This window comes from Xiphophorus maculatus, chromosome 4, assembly GCF_002775205.1.
Source record: "Xiphophorus maculatus strain JP 163 A chromosome 4, X_maculatus-5.0-male, whole genome shotgun sequence".
NCBI lineage: Eukaryota > Metazoa > Chordata > Actinopteri > Cyprinodontiformes > Poeciliidae > Xiphophorus > Xiphophorus maculatus.
This window is the reverse complement of record NC_036446.1, coordinates 1648916-1668471: the sequence shown is the minus strand read 5'-3', so window position 1 is coordinate 1668471 and position 19556 is coordinate 1648916. Positions and strand designations below refer to the sequence as shown.

At 43.3% G+C, this 19556-nt stretch overlaps 1 protein-coding gene across 8 annotated transcripts in view; it reads right to left on the bottom strand.

The window, feature by feature from the left end:
- The window catches only part of LOC102229383 (serine/threonine-protein kinase BRSK2-like), a 94854-nt gene extending 76153 nt beyond the window's left edge, over positions 1–18701 (bottom strand). For all 8 annotated transcript variants that reach the window (XM_023332330.1, XM_023332331.1, XM_023332332.1 and 5 more), the window contains exon 1: positions 18256–18701. In XM_023332330.1, coding sequence (XP_023188098.1) covers positions 18256–18349 — 94 coding nt within the window. In that variant the 5' untranslated portion in view covers positions 18350–18701. The remainder of the gene's footprint in view (positions 1–18255) is intronic.
- Between the last annotated feature and the right edge of the window lie 855 nt (positions 18702–19556).

Sequence of the window (19556 nt, the reverse complement as noted above, 5' to 3'; positions counted from 1 at the left end):
AAATGGCTTAGCGTCAGATTTTAGCGGTTTGAGGATTTCTCTTCTGTTTTTGGCTAAAATGCACAAGTCATTTCTCCTGCTAGCGCTAGGCTAGCATGCTTGTTTTGGTTGTATTTACCCAGAGTGCCGTGTGCTGTAGTTCACTTCCTTCCTTTGGGGCGGTTTCTGGTCCGCTTGGCGTTCACATATGCATTCAAACTGAACCAGAGTTCACTTCAGCCGAACCCAAATCGAGGTTTGAAGGACCAGAGTTCGATTAACGTTCACACATCCACAACCAAACCGGACTTTCTGGAGTCAGATTAAAGCAGACTGAACAGAGCTGGTGTGAATGCAACCTAAAACTAAGCAAGTGATCCAAGATCGTAAACGTAAAAATAAAAGTAAAGGTTAACGAATGAATTAAGAGAAAATATCAATAATTAGGATGTTAATAACTGTTATTTACCAGTAAGTAACATTTTGCAAAAGCATATTCAAAGTCCTGTGAGTTATTAAAGAAAAAAAGACAATAATTGTCAACAAGACAATTAGCAGCTTCAGCTTTTGTTTACAATAGTCAAACTGCTAGTTAATGAATGGATTCCACATCTCTAATTTTATGTCTTAATATTATTAAAATGTGTTTCAGACAGATTCATCTGTTACAGTTAAAACAGTTTCTATATTAAACCTCTTCTGGTTTCTGATGTGAACAGGAATCACCCAGTAACGTGTTCAGAGTCCAGACATTTTACTGGGATAAAACCAGAAGACGACGACGATAAGCTAAATGTTCAGCGGCGGCTCAGGCTGCTGAAAGTGAATTTGGGTCACTGAGGAGTTTCTGTCGGCCTCAGCAGTTTCAGATTCTCTGCATATTTTCTGCTTTAATCGTTTTAGTGTTAAACTGTCGGACAAAACTGCAAACAAAAACGAAGATTAATGTAGATCTGGATCCTAAATGGTCTGATTTTAACCAGTGGGAACATCTTAAACCAGATTAGGAAAATGTGGTTTTAGTTGGACACAAAACAATTGTCCTGGTTGCATGTGGCGACTTTCGCACTGATACAGGAGCTGCAGCCGCATGGCGGTCCGGAGTGTGCTGGGTTCCCTCCAGCGTTCCCAGTAGGTCCCTCCAGTGTTCCCAGTAGTTCCCTCCAGCGTTCCCAGTAGTTTCCTCCAGTGTTCCCAGTAGTTCCCTCCAGCGTTCCCAGTAGTTCCCTCCAGTGTTCCCAGTAGTTCCCTCCAGCGTTCCCAGTAGTTCCCTCCAGCGTTCCCAGTAGTTCCCTGCAGTGTTCCCTGACAGGACGGGACTAGGCACCGCTCGCCGCCTTTGTCCCATCCTGCCGTCTGATTGGCTGTGCCACGGCGCCAACCAACCCGTACTGAGCGGTTGTGAGCAGTTGGAAGTGATGACATCATCGCTGGATGATGTTTGAGTTGGACGCCGCTGGGACTCAGCGGCTCATCCAGAACTCCGTTTTCCATCTTTCATTTTAACATCCCAGCTTCTGTTGTCGACCTTTCACATTTGTTCTGCTTGTTTTCTTCGTTTTTCCCAGAAAGCTCTGTGTTTCTTCCCCTCCTCCATCCCTTCTTTCCGCTCCTTCCCCTCCCCCCGCGGCTCCTATTCATCCTCCGCCTCATCCCCCCCCTCCTCTCTCTCCATCCAGCCCTGCGCTCCGCCCACCCGCCTCCTTCCTCCCAGATCCGCTGGCGGCGCTGCCTTTGTCTGCGTCCCGTGTGGCTGTGGTTGTGATGAGCCGGGCTGGAAGCAGGCCCGGTTTACGGCGGATTTTCAGCCGGGTTTCCTCCTCAGAGGGCCCGGGGGCGCCGGCTGACCCGCTGCTGCAGACCTCGGCGCTCAGCCCCAACACCACCAGCGCGGCTACTGGTGAGAAAACAAGCAGCACTGGGAAATGTCCAGTTTATCCAGACAGGTTCACTACCTGCAGGGCAGATGTAATGGTTCGGTCGCTCTGATCCAAATAAAAACCGTCACATTTTGGTCCCAGGCTTTAATGTTCTATAAACTAAAAACAACTAAATGTTTAACTGGTATTTAACTGGTATTTAACTGGTCCATTCTGATTGGTGAACTTTGCAAACATCAGCAACTTTTACAACACAGAGAGATTTTCTGCTCTGAGCAAAACTAGTTTAACGCCACAAAATATCATATGAGTTTATTTTTTACAACATCTATTATTCAAAATCTGTTTCAGTTTTTGAACTAAAGAGCAACTGTTTCACTTTTGTTTTTAGGTCTTAATACCCAGAAAATTATCAAACTAACATAAAATGTTGCAGAAAACGAAGTCAAAAAATCACCAAGACCAACCAAAGTGAGTCACAAGCAGCTCTGGAGCTGCAGGCTGGTTTCAAAACAGAAATGTTTCTTATTGCAACTTGTTCTCTGAATTCCTGACCAACATCTCTGCTTCCACTTTAGGAGAATGAAAACTAGAAGCTGTGGTTGTTTAAGGTGGTTTTAAACAGCAGCAGCTCTGAGTCGATGAAGGTTCAGAACCTGAACGTTTCAGATCTGATGCCAGCAGATGGAGGATTCAGGAACCTTCCAGAAGGGAAAACCTCAGGCCATCTCCAGCGAATGTAACGAAGGAAGAAAATGAGAGGCATGTTCTGGGGAAAGCTGAGTTCTGTCTGTGTGTTTCTACAACTGGGTCATCAGGTCGTTGCTGCAACATGTGCAAAGGGCTCAGCAGGGAACATTTTCAGAATACATGGTGTCACTCAGATGCTGCTCTGCTGCAGGATTTCATGACCTGTTCTCAAAGAAACTGTGCCAAACTATGCTAAGACACATTATGTTATCATAGCATGTTGTTATGCTACTGGGCATTAGCTTACAATTTCAGGTTATACCAAAAGCTATTGGACCCCCTGATAGATTTTGGTTTAAAGTGATTGATTATAAAACATGTTTATTTGTTCTGGAAGCCATAAAAACGTTCGGCCGCGGCTCAGTTAGCATTCTGACATGAATCTGATTGGACAGTCAGTGAAGATTACAGCTAAAGATTACCTCGATGTTAACGAGAACTTTCACCTCAAAGACTTTAAGTTCATCCTGATGCATAAATGATCAAAATACCAGAGGAAACATTCAAACAGTTATATATATTATATATTTCCATTCATTATTAAGAGGAGAATAAACCGTTTTCATTTTTGATCGATGCTCGACTCACTTCCTGTCAGAAAGATGATAATTAGAATCCTGAATCAGAGTCGGTGTCGGCGCTAAAGATTCAAACTGGATCTAAATGTTCAGATTTAAAGACTCAACATGATTATTGATTAGTGACTGGATCTTTCTGAACACTATGAATAACGTACCAAGTTGCTGATGCTTCCTACACAGACGGTTTGTGTTTAGTTATGAAACATGTTGGACCTGAAGCTCCTTCCTGCTTTGATCAGGTAAAGAGACGATGCAGCTGCTCAGAAATCACGTTTTAAACCCGCCGCCATCATGAGGGTCAACTGGACTCGGTTTATCTGTCCACCTCTGTCCCGCCCCCATTACCCGCCCCACTGCTCAGGTTTCGTCCCTGAGGACAGAGGACGGGGTGAGGGACAGAAACATGATGATGAGTTTCAAGACGAAAGCCGTTTCGGGTTAAAATAGATTCATTTTTAATTGGTAAATCAAACTGTTGGCATGGAAACCCCCAAAAATGGCTCTTCCAGCTCCAACATTTGGACACCTTTCATTCTCTTCAATCACCAAAACACATCGTTAATATGAAATATGAATCTTCCTCCTCCAATCCTCTTTAACGTCATCAAGTGAAACCAGTAAAACCAGTGGCTAACTGGTGCTGAGCAGACCAAGGCTTTGTGGCTCTTCCTCACTGCTGGAGTATTTCACCGTGACATCACCTCGCCTGTGTTCATGTGAAAGCTCATCCACACACACACACACACACACACACACGCACACGCACACGCACACACACACACACACTTGGCATGGTGTAACACCATCTGTCAGGGGGGATAATGAGGGTCACGACCTCCTGTCACCCCGCCTCATTCTCATTACGGAGCTGACATTTTAACAAGAGCAGCAAACGGAGCGTTCTTCACCACAACAAAAACACCAGGAGCGCCGAGAAAACAAGACAACGCAAAGTTTGATCATTTACAGGATTGATCAGGATCATTTCCATTCTGATGCTTTTCCACAATGAAACCTCATCATCAGACTGAAACCTCATCATCACAATCAAACCTCATCATCACAGTGAACCTCATTATCAGACTGAAACCTCATCATCACACTGAAAATAATTCTGATAAACGGATTATATCTGACGGTTTACAGAAGCCTGGAGTTTGTCCAGCATATTATGGTTCCAAACCAGATCAGTGACATTCTGACAACCTGCAGCTTACAGTTACATCCCACCGCTATGCAGACGACACGCGGCTCTCCTGATAAAATCAGATATTCCAGTTTCACGGCACAACTTGGACTGGATGGGAACAAACTTCTTGAATTTAAATGAGAGAAAAACATAAAACCCTGATGTTTGAGTCCATATCACTTACAAAACTACAACATCTTGACTTTTTATTTGATGCAGGTTTTAAATATGAAACAGAATCCTAAATACATCCAAGTGTATGATTTATTTAACAGACCTAAAAACTTTTGATTTATATCCGGCCACTCCTCCTGTCTGTGCCGCCTCTGCTGCAGCTGCTGCAGAATCCTGCCACCTCAGTCTAATTTTACCAAAGTTACACGAGTCAAACTTTAGATTTTGAGGAGGAAGTCCTGTTTTTATGGAGGAAGCTCCCACCAGTCTTCTGCTTGAGTGTTTTAAATCTTGAGTAATTGTGTATTTGAATTTGGTTTTAATCGTCCTAAATAATCAAAATGATTTTGTCAAGAGCAGAAACTTTCCGCTCAGTCAACCTCGTTTTCTCAGGTATAACTAATATTCAGACTCTTTGCATCGACTCCCAGAGATCAGCAGCATCTTCCAGGAGGAGCTTCAGATTTAAAGCCCTTCAGCTACCTGAAACACACAGGTGTGTGTGTGTGTGTTTTTACTGCAGTGAGGCTGCAGCCAGCCTTTGCTGTATTGCAGCAACAGCTTTACTGTTCCAGAGACCGAGCACACCTTGGGTATTCTGCAGCACAACACACACACACACACACACACACACACACACACACACACACACACACACACCCTGTGGTGAAATGTGTGTGTTCGCTCTCTCCAGATCTCGGCTCGTTTGTAACCCTGACACGCTCCCAGGCTGACAGCAGATACCTGCCAGTGACACCAGTAAAACCAGTTTAATGGAGTTTCTCACCCCCCTCCCACCTTAATCTGATTTTGCCACATGATTGGATGCTTGGCTGTGGCTGCAGCCGCAGGCGGCATCGTCTGCATAATCTGGTGCTGATGCATAATCTGGGTGGAGCGGAGCCAGAACATCTGTCAGAGCATCTGGACCAGAGGAGAGCGCAACGCTGGCGTCGCTAACAGGAAGGTCAAAGTTCACGTCACCTCAAACACCCAGAGATCCTCAGTACGGTTCAGTTACTTAAAGCTGCAGAATGAAACTTTATAAAATTATTTTATTACATATTTGTTGAAATGTCAGAATTTGGTGACAGGATGATATGAAACTGATCCTCTCTCTGCTCTGCTAACGAGAAACAACCAATCAGAGCCAGGAGGCGGGACTTAGCGCTGTCAGTCATGCGGCGCTGCTCATCCTGCCCTTTGCTCTCTGCTATGCTCCAGCTAGCACAGACTGTCATGAATGCTAGGGCTAGTTAGCATAGCCATTAACAGTTTTCCTGTAATAATAAGCTTCTCCGCCATTAACACATTCAGCAGTGAATACATGAGGATGATTGACAGTACTAAGCTCCGCCTCCTGGCTCTCATTGGTTGTGGATCAGAGCGGTGACAGTTTTAATAAAAATGTAAAATCATTTTCTTTATAAAGTTTCACCCTGCAGCTGTGATGACGCTGCTGCGTCTCTATCTCCGTCCACAGCCGGTTCTCCATGCACTGATGAGCAGGAAAACGTTGACTTCATTCTGGGTTCTGACCCGGACCGGACTTCCCATCCGTGACGGAGTCCGATTCCCAACATGCAGCAGTCAGGCCTTTTAGGGGACGAAGGCAGGAGGATTTATCTATCTCATATGAGAATCCTCAAAGTTCATTTTGGTCCGAAACGAAGCGGGCCGGAGCGTGGGCGAGAGTCCGGATCAGAGAGCCTGAATGGATAATTTCCCCCGGCTTCATCCGACTGCTGACTCAGGGGAAAAGTCCAGATTGCTTTTGGAAGAGGATGAAAGTGACTTTTTAGAGAGAGGGAGCGTGAAAGGAGGAGGATTTATGTTCAATTTCATTAAGTTTTTGGCCGCAGGAAGAAGCCTGCAGGTTGGTGACGGGCTTATATGGCGCCAGAACCCGTCCCTGTCCGATTACCGCCTATTGACCGAACCTTCAAACCTGTCTGATAAAAAACAGCAGAACGTCAAGTCCAGTGATCTGAGGTGGCAATAAAAGGGCGGGACCGTTTACAGCAGAGGAGACGTCTGTGGAGCTCAGAGAGATTTAAACGGCTCAGTCAAATCCTCAACTACCTGAAATCTAGAGGTTAAAATAACTCAGCGACGAGTCAGTGGACGAATGCTGACCAGGATATCCAACAGTCAGACACAAATGTGTTTAAATCATCTGAGTAGACTTTAATTATAGCAATTCTTTATAAAGAAGTTTCATTTTTCTTTGTGTCAGATTTAAAAGCTTCCAGATTGGGATTAAAATCTAACTGTGAAAAGCAGCAGCAGCTCATCCAGGCAGAGAAAGTTTCAGTGAGGCTGCAGGTCTCAGCTGAACGTTTCCAGTCCTGTTTGGTTAAAAAATGTTTTTATCTACGATCCATTTTATCTGACAGTGTGGATGTGTTTCAGCTGCTCCTCTTTCCTCTCAGCGTTTCCAGGTGCAGCAAACATCCAGCCGCGTTTCTGACGCCGACTGATGGCGCCGCCCAGCAGGACCTCCAGACCCGTTTCCTTCCAGCGGAGAGAAACGCATCGACGCTGCGTTAACCAGCAGGAAACATGGACACACACACACACACCACACACACGACTTCCCCTGAAGATTTACAGACAACATTACAACAATCAGCTGCAGCTACATTGCTAACAGCACACAGGCTGGAGGAGTTCATTAAACTCCACATTATAAACATAATTGACTGAAGACAAATTCAGGACACGACTCTGTACATACAGCAGAGCTAATGGAGCTCAGAGAGACGGGAGGAATCCCTGGAGACGCAGCGAACATCATTTAGTCTGAGAGCAGAGACAAAGAGGGACAAAGAGGGACAACCTGTCTGCAGGACGGGAGGAGAGACAAACGTCTGTCTGTCTGTCTGTCTGTCTGTCTGTCTGTCTGTCTGTCTGTCTGTCTGTCTGTCTGTCTGTCTGTCTGTCTGTCTGTCTGTCTGTCTGTCTGTCTGTCTGTCTGTCTGTCTGTCTGTCTGTCTGTCTGTCTGTCTGTCTGTCTGTCTGTCTGTCTGTCTGTCTGTCTGTCTGTCTGTCTGTCTGTCTGTCTGTCTGTCTGTCTGTCTGTCTGTCTGTCTGTCTGTCTGTCTGTCTGTCTGTCTGTCTGTCTGTCTGTCTGTCTGTTAATCCAGAGTCCTCTCTCTAGTGACGCTCCCCAGATTCTTTCTGGGAAGATCCAGCACTGATGCAAAGGAAAGTCGCTACATGATGTCATCACCTAATTTGCATGTTTGGTCATGTGATCCAGGCAGTAGAAGAAATGAATATCAACGTTAGAAAGACAAAAACTGGCTAAACTACTGTAGACGTGTTTAAACCTACAGATGAACTTTATGTGCGACAGTTTCAGAGAAAAAATAAAATCCTTAATGTTCCCAACCAGCAACTTCAGGCCCCTTTCTGGGCCCGGCCCCAAAAAGGTTTGGGCCGGCCCTGCTGTCAAGGCAACAGGTGAGCAACGAAACGCTGCACATAATTCATGAGCCGAGGAACGAGGCCTTGGTGCCACGAGTTACTGATGAGAAGCTCTGATCAGCTGTAAAAATGCTTTTATATGATATCAATATATTTATATTCTCTAACCCCATTAAAGAAAAGCCAGTTTGTCTGGATTTCTGGACTCTGATGAGGACGAAGTCCTGAAGCGCCTCGTTAGTCTGACACAAACATGGCTCCAGATCATCCAATCATACCACAGACATCGTTTGTTCCCACAACTTCAGACTTTCTGTTTCATCTGATCTGAAAGCTGCTGCTCTTCTTCATTAACTGAGTGAGAACTTGGAGAGTTTCTCCTCCAAACCGTCTGCATGGCGACGGGAAAACAAACATCAACTTCCAACAGAGACGGAGCAGCCAGACGTTCGCTCCTTTCACCAACTTCAACAACTTCCCTCGGCTTTCTCCCTGCCTCCTCCTCTCCATGAGACCGACTGGAGGGTGTTTGGGGAGGTCAGAGGGGGGCGGGGAGCCCTGGGGGGGGGTTATGGGGGTATGTAGGGGATGGGGGGGTAATGGGGGCTCAGGTCGCTGGATGAAGCTGTGGATAACCTGCTGGACGGAGCGACATCAGGAGATGAGAACCGTGTCGCCTCCATAACGATTCATGGAAATGACAGGAATTCAGACAGACCGAGGAAGACTCTGAGGATGATGATGATGGTGGGGGGTGGGGTGGGGGTGGGGGGGCAGTAGAGAGACGGAGCGCCAGCGATGGGGGATTTCTTTCTCACTCGTTGTTTAATGGCTCGAGCTAAAGACCCACCTCCCCCCTTCTGGGACTGATGGATGATGAAGAGCGAGGATACCTCCAACCAGCCGGTTACCGTGGTAACCGAGACCCTCTGCATGGAGTGGGGGGTAAAGAGACAAACCAAAGGGATGAAGTGGATAAAAAAGAGAGGCAGAGGACGAGGAGAATGAGGCTGTTTGACACCAGACAAAATTTTAAATACCTCTCTTACCCCCCTGCTCCCGCTCTTACCCCCCTGTTACCTCTCTTACCCCCTCCCTCCCCCTGCAGAGTGAAACAGGTTTTTAGTCCCCCAGCAGCTCTCCTCCTCCTCCTCCTCCTCCTCCTCCTCCTCCTCCTCCTCCTCCTCTGAGCTAATTAAAAACTCTGATTTGTTTTTATTTTTGTGCCAAAACCATGAAGCTGAGAGAAACCAGAGCAACATGGGAACGTTGGTTATGATGCAAAAACATCTGGATTACAAAAAATATGGATTTATAAGTTAGAAAACTAAAATGTTTTCTTATATTTCCTGACCTGAAGGAAACATTTTATATTAATCATGAGGTTCAAACCTGATTAATATAAAATCAGTTATAATAAACTGAAAGAAAACAACAAGTTCAACCAGTTTTCTGAAACATCTCAACATCGGTGTACCTCAGGGTTAGATACTTGGCCTTCTGCTTTTCAGTTGTGTACATGTAAACTTTATTTTAATACTTTACAAACACTTTAAAGTCCTGCAAACCAAGAACCAGAGATGGGCACAAATACGCTAATGAACTAATAACAGAACTAATTTTTCCTTTAGCGCCGTTAAAATTTTCCAGATAAATTCCTAAGTACTGATTTATTGATCTGTTTTGAATAATTTAGCTATCGACTGTTAATTCTTCAGGTAGTTGGACGTTTCTATTCGTGCTCTTATTATTCTAAGACTAAAATCCCAGACAGAAAAGGACAGCTGACACCTGGAGCACTTTATCCACAGAATCCAGAAACATCTACAAACAGCTTCATAAATCTATAAAACTGAGGCTGGTTACAGGGAGGGAACAGAATATATTAAATATATCATCATAATACCCCTAAGGACGGTTTACAAAGCGATATCTGTTGGTTGACATATTCTTAGTGTCATAAAAACACATTCTGCATGGCAATAAGATGTTCAGGCTGTTGGATGGATTCCCTCTGCAGCCAAACAGATTAGAGAGTCCATGGCGCTCAGAGAGACTTTAAATATTTCACTCAACTTGAGAACAAAAAGAAAAAACTTCAGAGGAGCATTTAATGTAAAAATTAGAATAACATCTTCTGCTCTGAGTTCAGGGGTTTTCCTAGCTATAGGAGGGGAAATTCTAATTTTCTGACTGTCACTAAATGCACCACAATTGGATCATATTCATATAATTGCATGTAAACATGCTGATGTGAGGCTCTGATGGAAAATAGACACTGAATTAGAAAATGCCGTTTCAAATCGACTTCCAGCTGCAGCAGCTTGATGGAAACTTTTTACACACATTATTGAAAAAGAAAAAGTCAAACTTCAGCCAAAACAGGGAAGAGAAAATGTAGATAAATGCAAACATAGAGATGAAGATATAAAACATGAGTGAGTCTCTGACCCGGGCCGGTTTGGATCAGTACCGGCTATCAGCCGGGTTTAAACAGCCGGCAGATGAAACCAACTGAAGACAGAAAATGAAGGAAACTTTTATAAAGACAACAAGCTTCTCAAAAATGACGCAACCTGCAGGAAATAAAACAGGAAGTGGAGAAAAACGATCCATTATCAAGTTTATTTGACATTAGTAGAAGCTTCATTATGAAACTGAAGACATGGAGCCTGAACAGAGCAGAAAGTTACAGCCACGTTTTAAAACCAACCTGCAGACCAACACATTCACAGACTCACTTCTTTCTCTCTACATAGAAAATAAATCAGAAATATTAGACATAACTGCTCAGTTTTAGTCCCCGGTCCTTCACCGCAGGGTTGGTTTAAAACCTCATAAAGTCATTTTGTGAGTTTAATCTCCTCAGTCAGTCAGTTTACGTCCATGAAGACGGAAATAAAGAAACTCAGTTTTCTAAGAGTTATATCGGCGCTGAATCTGTCTTACCGTAAATCAGATCAAACTTCTCATGATATCACAGATGAAATCTGCAGACATGAAACCAGCAACATGCAAACCTCACCACAGTCTGCATCCCAGTGACTGACGACTAAATTTAACTTTTAACTGTTAAATCAGCTGAAAAACTAACAACAAAAAGAAATAAGTGAAATAATTTCTTAGGCCTCGACGTCCACCAGGTTTCCTGAGCTGTTTGTTTTCAAGCATCAGAAAGAGTTTGTTATAACTCTTAAAATAATTAATTTTACACATAATCAGGCAACTATAGCCCCTCATGTTGCATAGCAACAGTGGCCCACAAAACAAAATGTTGAAGTTTCACAATAAAAGCTTGAAAACCTGAAATGAGTCAACATGCAAGATTGTTTTAACCTTTTAAAATGACAACAGATGAATTCCTTCAGTCTGAATCACATTAAACTAGAACTTATCCAGAACAACATAGAGGTCCGTTTTTATTTTCCAAATTATTAAACACAAACATTTAGGAGAAAATGAAATGAAGTTCAGCAAAAACCCAAAATCAGCAGCGTGTGAAAACTCAACCAGACCAAACGTTGCAGAGGTTCCATGTTAAACACGTTACTAATGCAGTAATGATACAAAATACAGAAACTCAAAAAGTCAAACTGATGTCACAGAGTGATTTATTTCAAGCTTTTATTTGAATCATTCTGACTTACAGCTGATGGAAAACAAAACTTTAGTTTCCCAGACATCAAAAATAAAGAAAACAGGATTTTAGTTCAGATACGATCAGGAAGACACTGATCCAGCAGAAAATCATCTAAAGAGTCCACAAACATCACAGTTAAAAGGATCTGGAGTTCTGCAGCCTGGCATATTAACAGAAAGTTCAGCGGAAGAAAAACGTGTAGCAAGCAAAGGAGATAACTGGAGGAGAGGATTTTAAAATAAAACAAATTCAACAACAAAGAAAATCTCTGGGACGCTGTTGGAAAGAGGAAAGACAGCAGAACCAACGAAGAAGAGCTGAAGGACACAAACTGGACTTCCTGAACCGAACAGAACCGCAGGCTGAGCTCCTCCGTGCTACGCCACACTAACGCAGTAATTCAGGCAAGGACTTTAACTACACACATATTTCTGTATTAAAAATCATGTTTTTGTTCTTATAAAATATTGTAATCCAGTAAAATTGGACTGAAGTTTGTGTTTCTTTGGCTGTGAGCTGATTTGGACTCATGATGGATTCAGACCCAGAAACACTTCAGGTGTTTTCCAGCTTTTATCGTCTGAATGCAAATGAAGCGCCGCAAATTTAATGTGAGCAGTTTTACATTTAATGCAGCATAATGAAGCAAAGTCTAATAAAACACGGTGACGACCCAGAAGAACAAACACACACACACACACCCACACACACACAGAGACATGAATGCATGGCGCTGAGCCTGCTGGGAGCCTCTCCACCTGCAACCTGCTGATAATGAAGCCGTATTTCAGCCACCTGAAGGCAGGCAGCCATCTGCTGCCCCTTCCTCAGCATCATCATCATCACTCTGCTACAGGGGCCGAGGGACCGCGGCGTTTAGGACCGTCCCGTCAATAACATGACACTTTCATTAGAGCGCACGCTGGGGCACACAGCCGACGACAGGTTATGACAAATAAAACTAAACGCTGTCGTCTCGCCGGCGTCGTTATCCTCAGACTGACGGGAGGCGAAGGAACCGCCTGCATGCAGCAGCAGCAGCAGCAGCAGCCGCGTCTAGATGAGAACCTTCAGGTGAGAAAGAAAAGCTGCACTTTCTAAAACTTCTCCAAATCTCTCAGATCGTGAGGAAACTTCTCTTCTGGGGACGGCATCCATGTTTGGACTCGTTCATCTCCACTTTCCAACAAACTACTGAAGGTTTTGGTCAAACTGTCGGGTTTTTGTAACTGTAATTTTATCCACCAGCATGATGCTGCCACCACTGGATTTCATTGCCAGTAATAATGGGGATTCTTTTAGAAAGTCTCAGAGTTGCCGTTTGGTTTAAAAGCTATAAAAAACTTTTTCCCTCCATTATCTTTGACATCTGTGTACATTAACATCCTTTATCTTCTTTTAATAATACTTCCTGTTTCTTTCTGTCAGTAATTATCAGAGATGTATTTTCTCAGTAAAGTCACAAACTCTGACCCATCATCTATCTTTCAGTTGTTCATTTAAAAGCTCCTGAACTCATAGGATGAATCATTGCTGCTGGTTGCAAAACCAGCTTAGAATCTGCAGCGAATCCCCAACAAGCTGACTGTGTTCATTTAGTGACCAAAAGGTTCAAATCTTAAAATCTAAAACTGAAGCAATCAACCAAAAAACAGAAAACAGTGAATCTTGTTCACTTGTTTCTCACCTTGGTGTTTACAGTGACGGTTCTTCATGGTTCCTCCAACCAGTTACAATACAGAATAAAATCCAATGTATTTGAATTTATATCCATCTGGTGGATGTGCGCCCCCTTCGAGATGCCACCCTGGGCAACCGCCCACAAGGCCCAGTATCAAAAACCTCCACTATTTGCTGATTACGTTTAAATAAAAGCAGATACCGACCACAGTTAAACATTTATATTTTCACATGTCCTGTTCAAATTGTTCGGCTGCAGGAGAAAAACAATAAATCGGATAAAAACACGTCAACAGCGACTCAGAGCAGATCAGGGAGGCTGGGGAGAAACAACAAAAAGAGGAAAACATTGGCAGTCGGCAGTCTGACAGTGAAGACAGAAAGAAGATTGGAGGCTCTGATTGGAGGAGAGCTGAAACCATGACAACCATCCAAACTGTTAGCCAACATTTGGAGAATGAGCGCTGCGTGAAGCCTGCTACAGCACCGCTTTAAAAGACTTCCTTACCATAACGCCCCTCTCCACACACACAATCACACACACAAACACAAACTAATTGTTCAGAGTCGGCGCTGCCTCACACTCCGCAGGACCAACACCATGAAGCCATTGTTCCTCGCTCAGAGGGGGAACTTTTAAAAACTGTGGCACTTAAATTAGATTCATCTGAGCTCATTTACAGCTGGGAATTTTTACTGAAGCATTTCAGTCTGTAATTGAAAATATGCTAAAAGTAAAAACTGAAGAGGAAAAGCAGCTTCTGCTGTACAGCAAGAAGATTCACATTTCCAACATGGCCGACTCTCCAAACTACAAAGTGGGCGTCTTTGGCAAAATATTAACGCAAAGAATGAATCATAAACATAAAGAATGAATCATTAACATAAAGCACAAGTCAGAGATTAGTCAGGCATATTGGAAAGCAAAAATACTTGTTTATGAAATCATTAAATTCAAAGCTAACAACCATTGGTGAACATTAAATTTACAATAAATTTGTGATCCATCAGCAGTAGAATAAGAGAACACTAAATCAGAAAATACAGCTGATGAAGAATACAGCAGTCTGACTTAACCAAGCAAGCTAACGTTAACGTCACATCCAAAGCTAATTATGGTGAGTTTTCAGAATTAAAAGGTTTCATTTCCTCTCCAAGTAGAACATGTCTGGGAAGATAATTTCAGAGAATACTAACAACAAATTTAATTCAGAAAAGCAAATTTCTGTTTAGTTCTGGCACCAAAAAGAGAAAATGTGTCACTTTGTGTTCACAACTTCTGTTCTAAAAGTTCTGCACATTTTATTCCTGCTCCTGTTTTCTCCCTCTGATTGAACTGATGCTTCCGTGGAAAGTTCCTGCCTTTATTAGCAGATCTGAATCAGCTGTGATGACGCAGAGATGCACTGAAAACCTGCAGAACTCGGGCCGGGCCCTCCAGACCCAAACTTCTGTTCAGTTCATCAAGCTTACAGCGGATCCTACAATAACAGCATGGACTGATATCTACAATTAACAGGAGATATGCAAGCAGAATATAAAGTGTTTTGTCATGTAGAAGTGCTACAGAATAACTGGTTTGTGGTTTTATAAAACAAAATAATGCAAAACTGCAACATATGTAGATTCAGAGAATCAGAGACGATTTTATTCAAGCAAAAGGTTTTTCAGAAAAAGTCCCCAAAGTATTTCATTTTTAAAGATCTGACCTTGTAAGACCCCAACAATCGCAACATTTCTTTCCTTTCATATCTAAAAAATGCAGAGAATCTCAAACATCTGAATAAAGCAGCAGCTAACAGAGCAGACAAGTGTTTCCCACAAGCAGCGAGAGCTGCGAGAGAGCAGAGCGAGAGCAGCGAGAGAGCAGAGCGAGAGCAGCGAGAGAGCAGAGCGAGAGCAGCGAGAGCTCAGCCTGAACTCGTGTAGGAGGTTTGATGATACCCGGAGTTCCCAGTCTGACAGCTCAGCACCAGATTCTTTGGGTTTGCATGAAAACATCAGCAAGCTAACCGCCTCCCTCAGTCTGCAGCACGGACACATTTCTGCATCAATGCACCTTCTATGGATCCATAATCACACCATCATCCAGCAGGAGGACAGAAACTGCAGCATTAAAGTGAGCGATGATGCTGCGAGGCGTTTGGTCTGCAGCGGCGCTGCGTCTCAAACAGGAGAAACTGAGATGAATTTAGTCCTGCTGAGCTTCAGCTGTAGAAACTGATTTCTCTTCATTCTTCCTCCAACATGCAGCTGACGTCACTTTCTGCTGAGGCATGAGCTTCTAAAGCCTGTGGAGTCATCTGAAGACGTGCAGATCAAAGAGATTTTTATTATCTGAATTATTCACAAATAATATTCTTACAGGAGGAAAATTTGCACTTGGGTTTCATCTTCTAACTTTTGTAACTTTTCAGGTCCAGAAATGATTATTTAATGATCTGCGGTTCTTTTATCTCATGACCATAAACTACAGAGACAGACTGAACCCGTTTCTGGAGAACCAGAACAGGTTCTGGATGCTGTGAGGAACATCTGGAACTGAACTCCAGATGTTCTGCATCGCTGCTTCCTCTCCACACAGAGCATGAGGATGAAGGAACAGCTACACCTGGATCTGTGTTTGAGAGCAACTGATCAGAAACTTCAGTCAGTCTAAACAGAGGAGGTTTAAAAATAAATGAACCTTTAGTCGTGCTCCGTTTCTCTGCAGAAGAACAAAGAAGTAACAGAGAAACTGTGATGAATATGGCGGCAACACGTTCTGCAAAGCTCCAACTCTGAGCCTGCAGACGAGCTAATTGGCTGGCTATGAATTATTCACCCGCAGAGGAAGAGAGCTGAGAATCACTTTTACCTGCTGGACCTGATTATTCTTGGCCGTGTGTGATCACAGATGGTGGAGCATCCAAAACAGAACCTGGACTCAGCCAACCGAGCCGTAACAGAACCTCTCAGCTGCTGTTTGACTACCAGAGAGAATCCAGAATATAAAGATCTGGAGTTTAGAACCAGCTGTGGTTTTATGGTTAGTTTAAAGAAGAGAGCAGAGGATTAAACCTGTAAAACAACAGAAAACAGAGCGAGAGCCGACTGGACTAATGTTCTAAAATCTTCTGCATCAAGTGAAACGTTCAACTGATTACAGGATGCTGATTGGCTGATCGGAGAGGGAGACCAGTTTGTAATGTTAAGTTGATTCAGAATACTTTGGGTCATATGGTAATTTAAAAATCTCACCAAAGATGACATGTGGGGTTCCTCAGGGCTCCGTTCTTGGGCCACTTTAACTCACTGCCTGTTACAACTTTGGCAACATCCACGTAAGAATTATTGATGCTCAATTCTGATTTTTTTGTTGAAATCCAACTTTTTACATGATTATCCATACTACTAATTAAATGTGACGGCAATCAGGGTTCTGTGTGAACATTTTACGGCCCACAGTGACCAGAATCCACAGAAGCATCACACATTTTACCGTCTATGGATAGATTTTAAAGTTCTTGAGGAACTGACAGCATCATCACAAGAGCAAAACTAAAAGGAAACTGATTTTAATAAGTCAGCTTCTCTCATTGTTTACATCCACATCTGGCTTCTTCTGCTGCAGAGTTATGATGCACGTCTCACATCAATGAGGTAACAGTTAGAAAAATGTGACCTGACCGTTCTGACTGGAGATGTTTTGAAAAGAATCGGCTTCATATCTGATTTAATTCCACATATGAAGTTTTTTTACAGTAGAAAGTTGGAATTGAGCTGTGGTTGGCATTCGCCTGCTTTGTGAACGTTGTCTTTGTGTCATTTGGCAATTAAAAATCTCAGCAACGATCCGATGCGGGGTTCCTCAAGGCTCCCTTCTTAGAACGCTCTTCTTCCAATATTTACATCGTCCGTTACAACCTCTCCTACGACAGATATGATTATTTTAGTTTTTATTTCCACTTGTCCTGTCTCAGCCTTCCAGACGTACCGTATGCAGAACACACACAGGTTATCTAGTGATGGTTTTATAAATGTGTGGTTAACTTTATTAAGTCTGGGATTCTTAAAGCATCAGGCCGAATAATGATGAATAAATCTGTGCTGGTATGACCTTCGACCCTGTTTATGATTTACATTTCTATGTCAATGAGTCAGATTCTCCCTAATATTGATGAGTTAATGAGTTTAATTCTAAAAATTCAACAATAAAAAGAAGGTTGCACTGTTTGAATTGCTGAAAAGTCAAAAAGATCCTCCAGTATGATTTAATCAGGTCTCCAAAGGTTCTTGTGAATCTTTTTAAATGCTGTTAATATGAATAAAAATCTAAAAACTGACCAATAAGCTCCAGCTTCTCTCTGCATCCTCTAAGTTTGATGTCATTCGGCGGTAAAAGGACCTGATTCAGCTCATTTCTACTGGAGACATGCAGAGAATCCAGGTTCTACCACTTCAGAAAAGGATTTCTGTGTCTGAGCCCATCCTAAACCTGAAAGTCCTCTCTGAGTTCTGACCGTCCCCGAACAGAGCGGGCCTGGATCAGAACCTGAAGATAACTTGCTGTTCCAGTGCAGACACAGAGCTGAAGTGTGCTGCATTGGAGCGTAAGCTGCAGCATCACCCTGAGCTGCAGCATCACTGCTTTGCCTCTTCTGCAGAGGCCCCAGTGACAGATGGATGAAACTAAAAGACACGCAAACCTCACAAGGGCCCATTATCACCCCGCTCTGTCTGCCTGACAACAAGGATTAAAGGCGCACCATCATCACCATCACCATCATCATCACCATCAGCAGCAGCATCAGCAGCAGCATCATGAGCAGAGCAGCTCCTCTCTCTGCAGTCTGTATCCGCATTTAGGAGGCATCTCCCGCATCCATCAGCACATTCAGGACACGCAGCACCAAACTGGGGCCAGTTAGCAGGACGCGTGATGTGTGCGGAGCAGGTGCGGTTTTCACTAACCTGTCTGTCCTTTTCCCAGCGTCTTCTCCAGCCGGTACGGTCCCACATAGTTGGCGTAATGCCCGCTGTTGGCGTCCTTCCCCGAAGATGACATGTTTTAAAATCTGCGTGGGCGTGAAATAACTCGCGCGGACCGGATTCTGTCGCGGGACGCGTCTCCGCAGCGGCAGCTCCGCGGCTCCCTCCGTCAATCTGCCGGTGGGTCGCTGCGATCTTCGGCGCCGCTGACCCGCGCGTGAGCGTGCGTGTGAGCGCGGCTGTGTGCGTGTGCCCGCGGTCCTCCGGAGGTTCGGTCCTCGGTGCGGCTCAGGCTGCGGTCCTGGATCCGGGTGTCATGGTGTTCGGCCGGAGGAGCGGTGCGCTGCGGCCCCGTTGGGTGTGATCTGATGATGGGACAGCACCTACTGCTGCCGCCGGTCCAGCTGCCTCCAACTGCTCCAACTCTCTAATTACAGACACTTCCGGGAATCCTTTCAAAATAAAACGCCTCGACCAGCTCCTCTGCTTTTTTAATGGTGATGAAATAAATGTGTAGTCTGTCTGAAGCTGAAATATTCTTTTATTTTTTATCTTTATTTTTAATCTATAATATCAGTGTTATTTATTGATGGCTAATTTTGCAATATTTCTTTTTCGATTACATTATTTCTACTACAAATTAATTATTTTGTAATATTCAGTATATTTATTATTTATTTTATTGTATTAATATAATATTTAGCATTTGGTCTAATCAATATAAAAGTATGTTATATGTTATGATGATAATTTTAAAAATCTACTTCTTGTATTATTATTACATCAATATTCTAATTGCTGTTTACCTTGAAGTAAACTTCAGTAGTCAATTAATTGACATGACGTTGGTGCGCCCCCATGCGGAAGTGGAGTAAACCTTCAACAAACAAACAAGTGTTATAATGGCAGAGGTAATAGAACTCAATACATTTTTAAAATAATTTTTTGCCTTATCAGCCAACACTGAGTCAAAGACGAGCTAGAAAATTCTCCGAGTCCTAAATCAGGAGAAACAACGGGAGAAATCAACATTCAAGCCAAAGTGTTTCTCAGCCAGAGGAACAATGAGGCGCATCTCTTTGGATGCGAGTCTCAAAGCTGTCTGAAGCATTTTTCACGTACAAAACAGGTCAGTAACCACTTAAATAATAACGGCTAATAAAAATCTGCCTTCAGGAAAATGTTTAAAAATAAACATTAGCATAAAAAGGTGCTTAAATGTAAATACCGCAGTTACTGCAGCACTTGTTTTCAATGCTACCGTTGGAATTTACACATAAAAT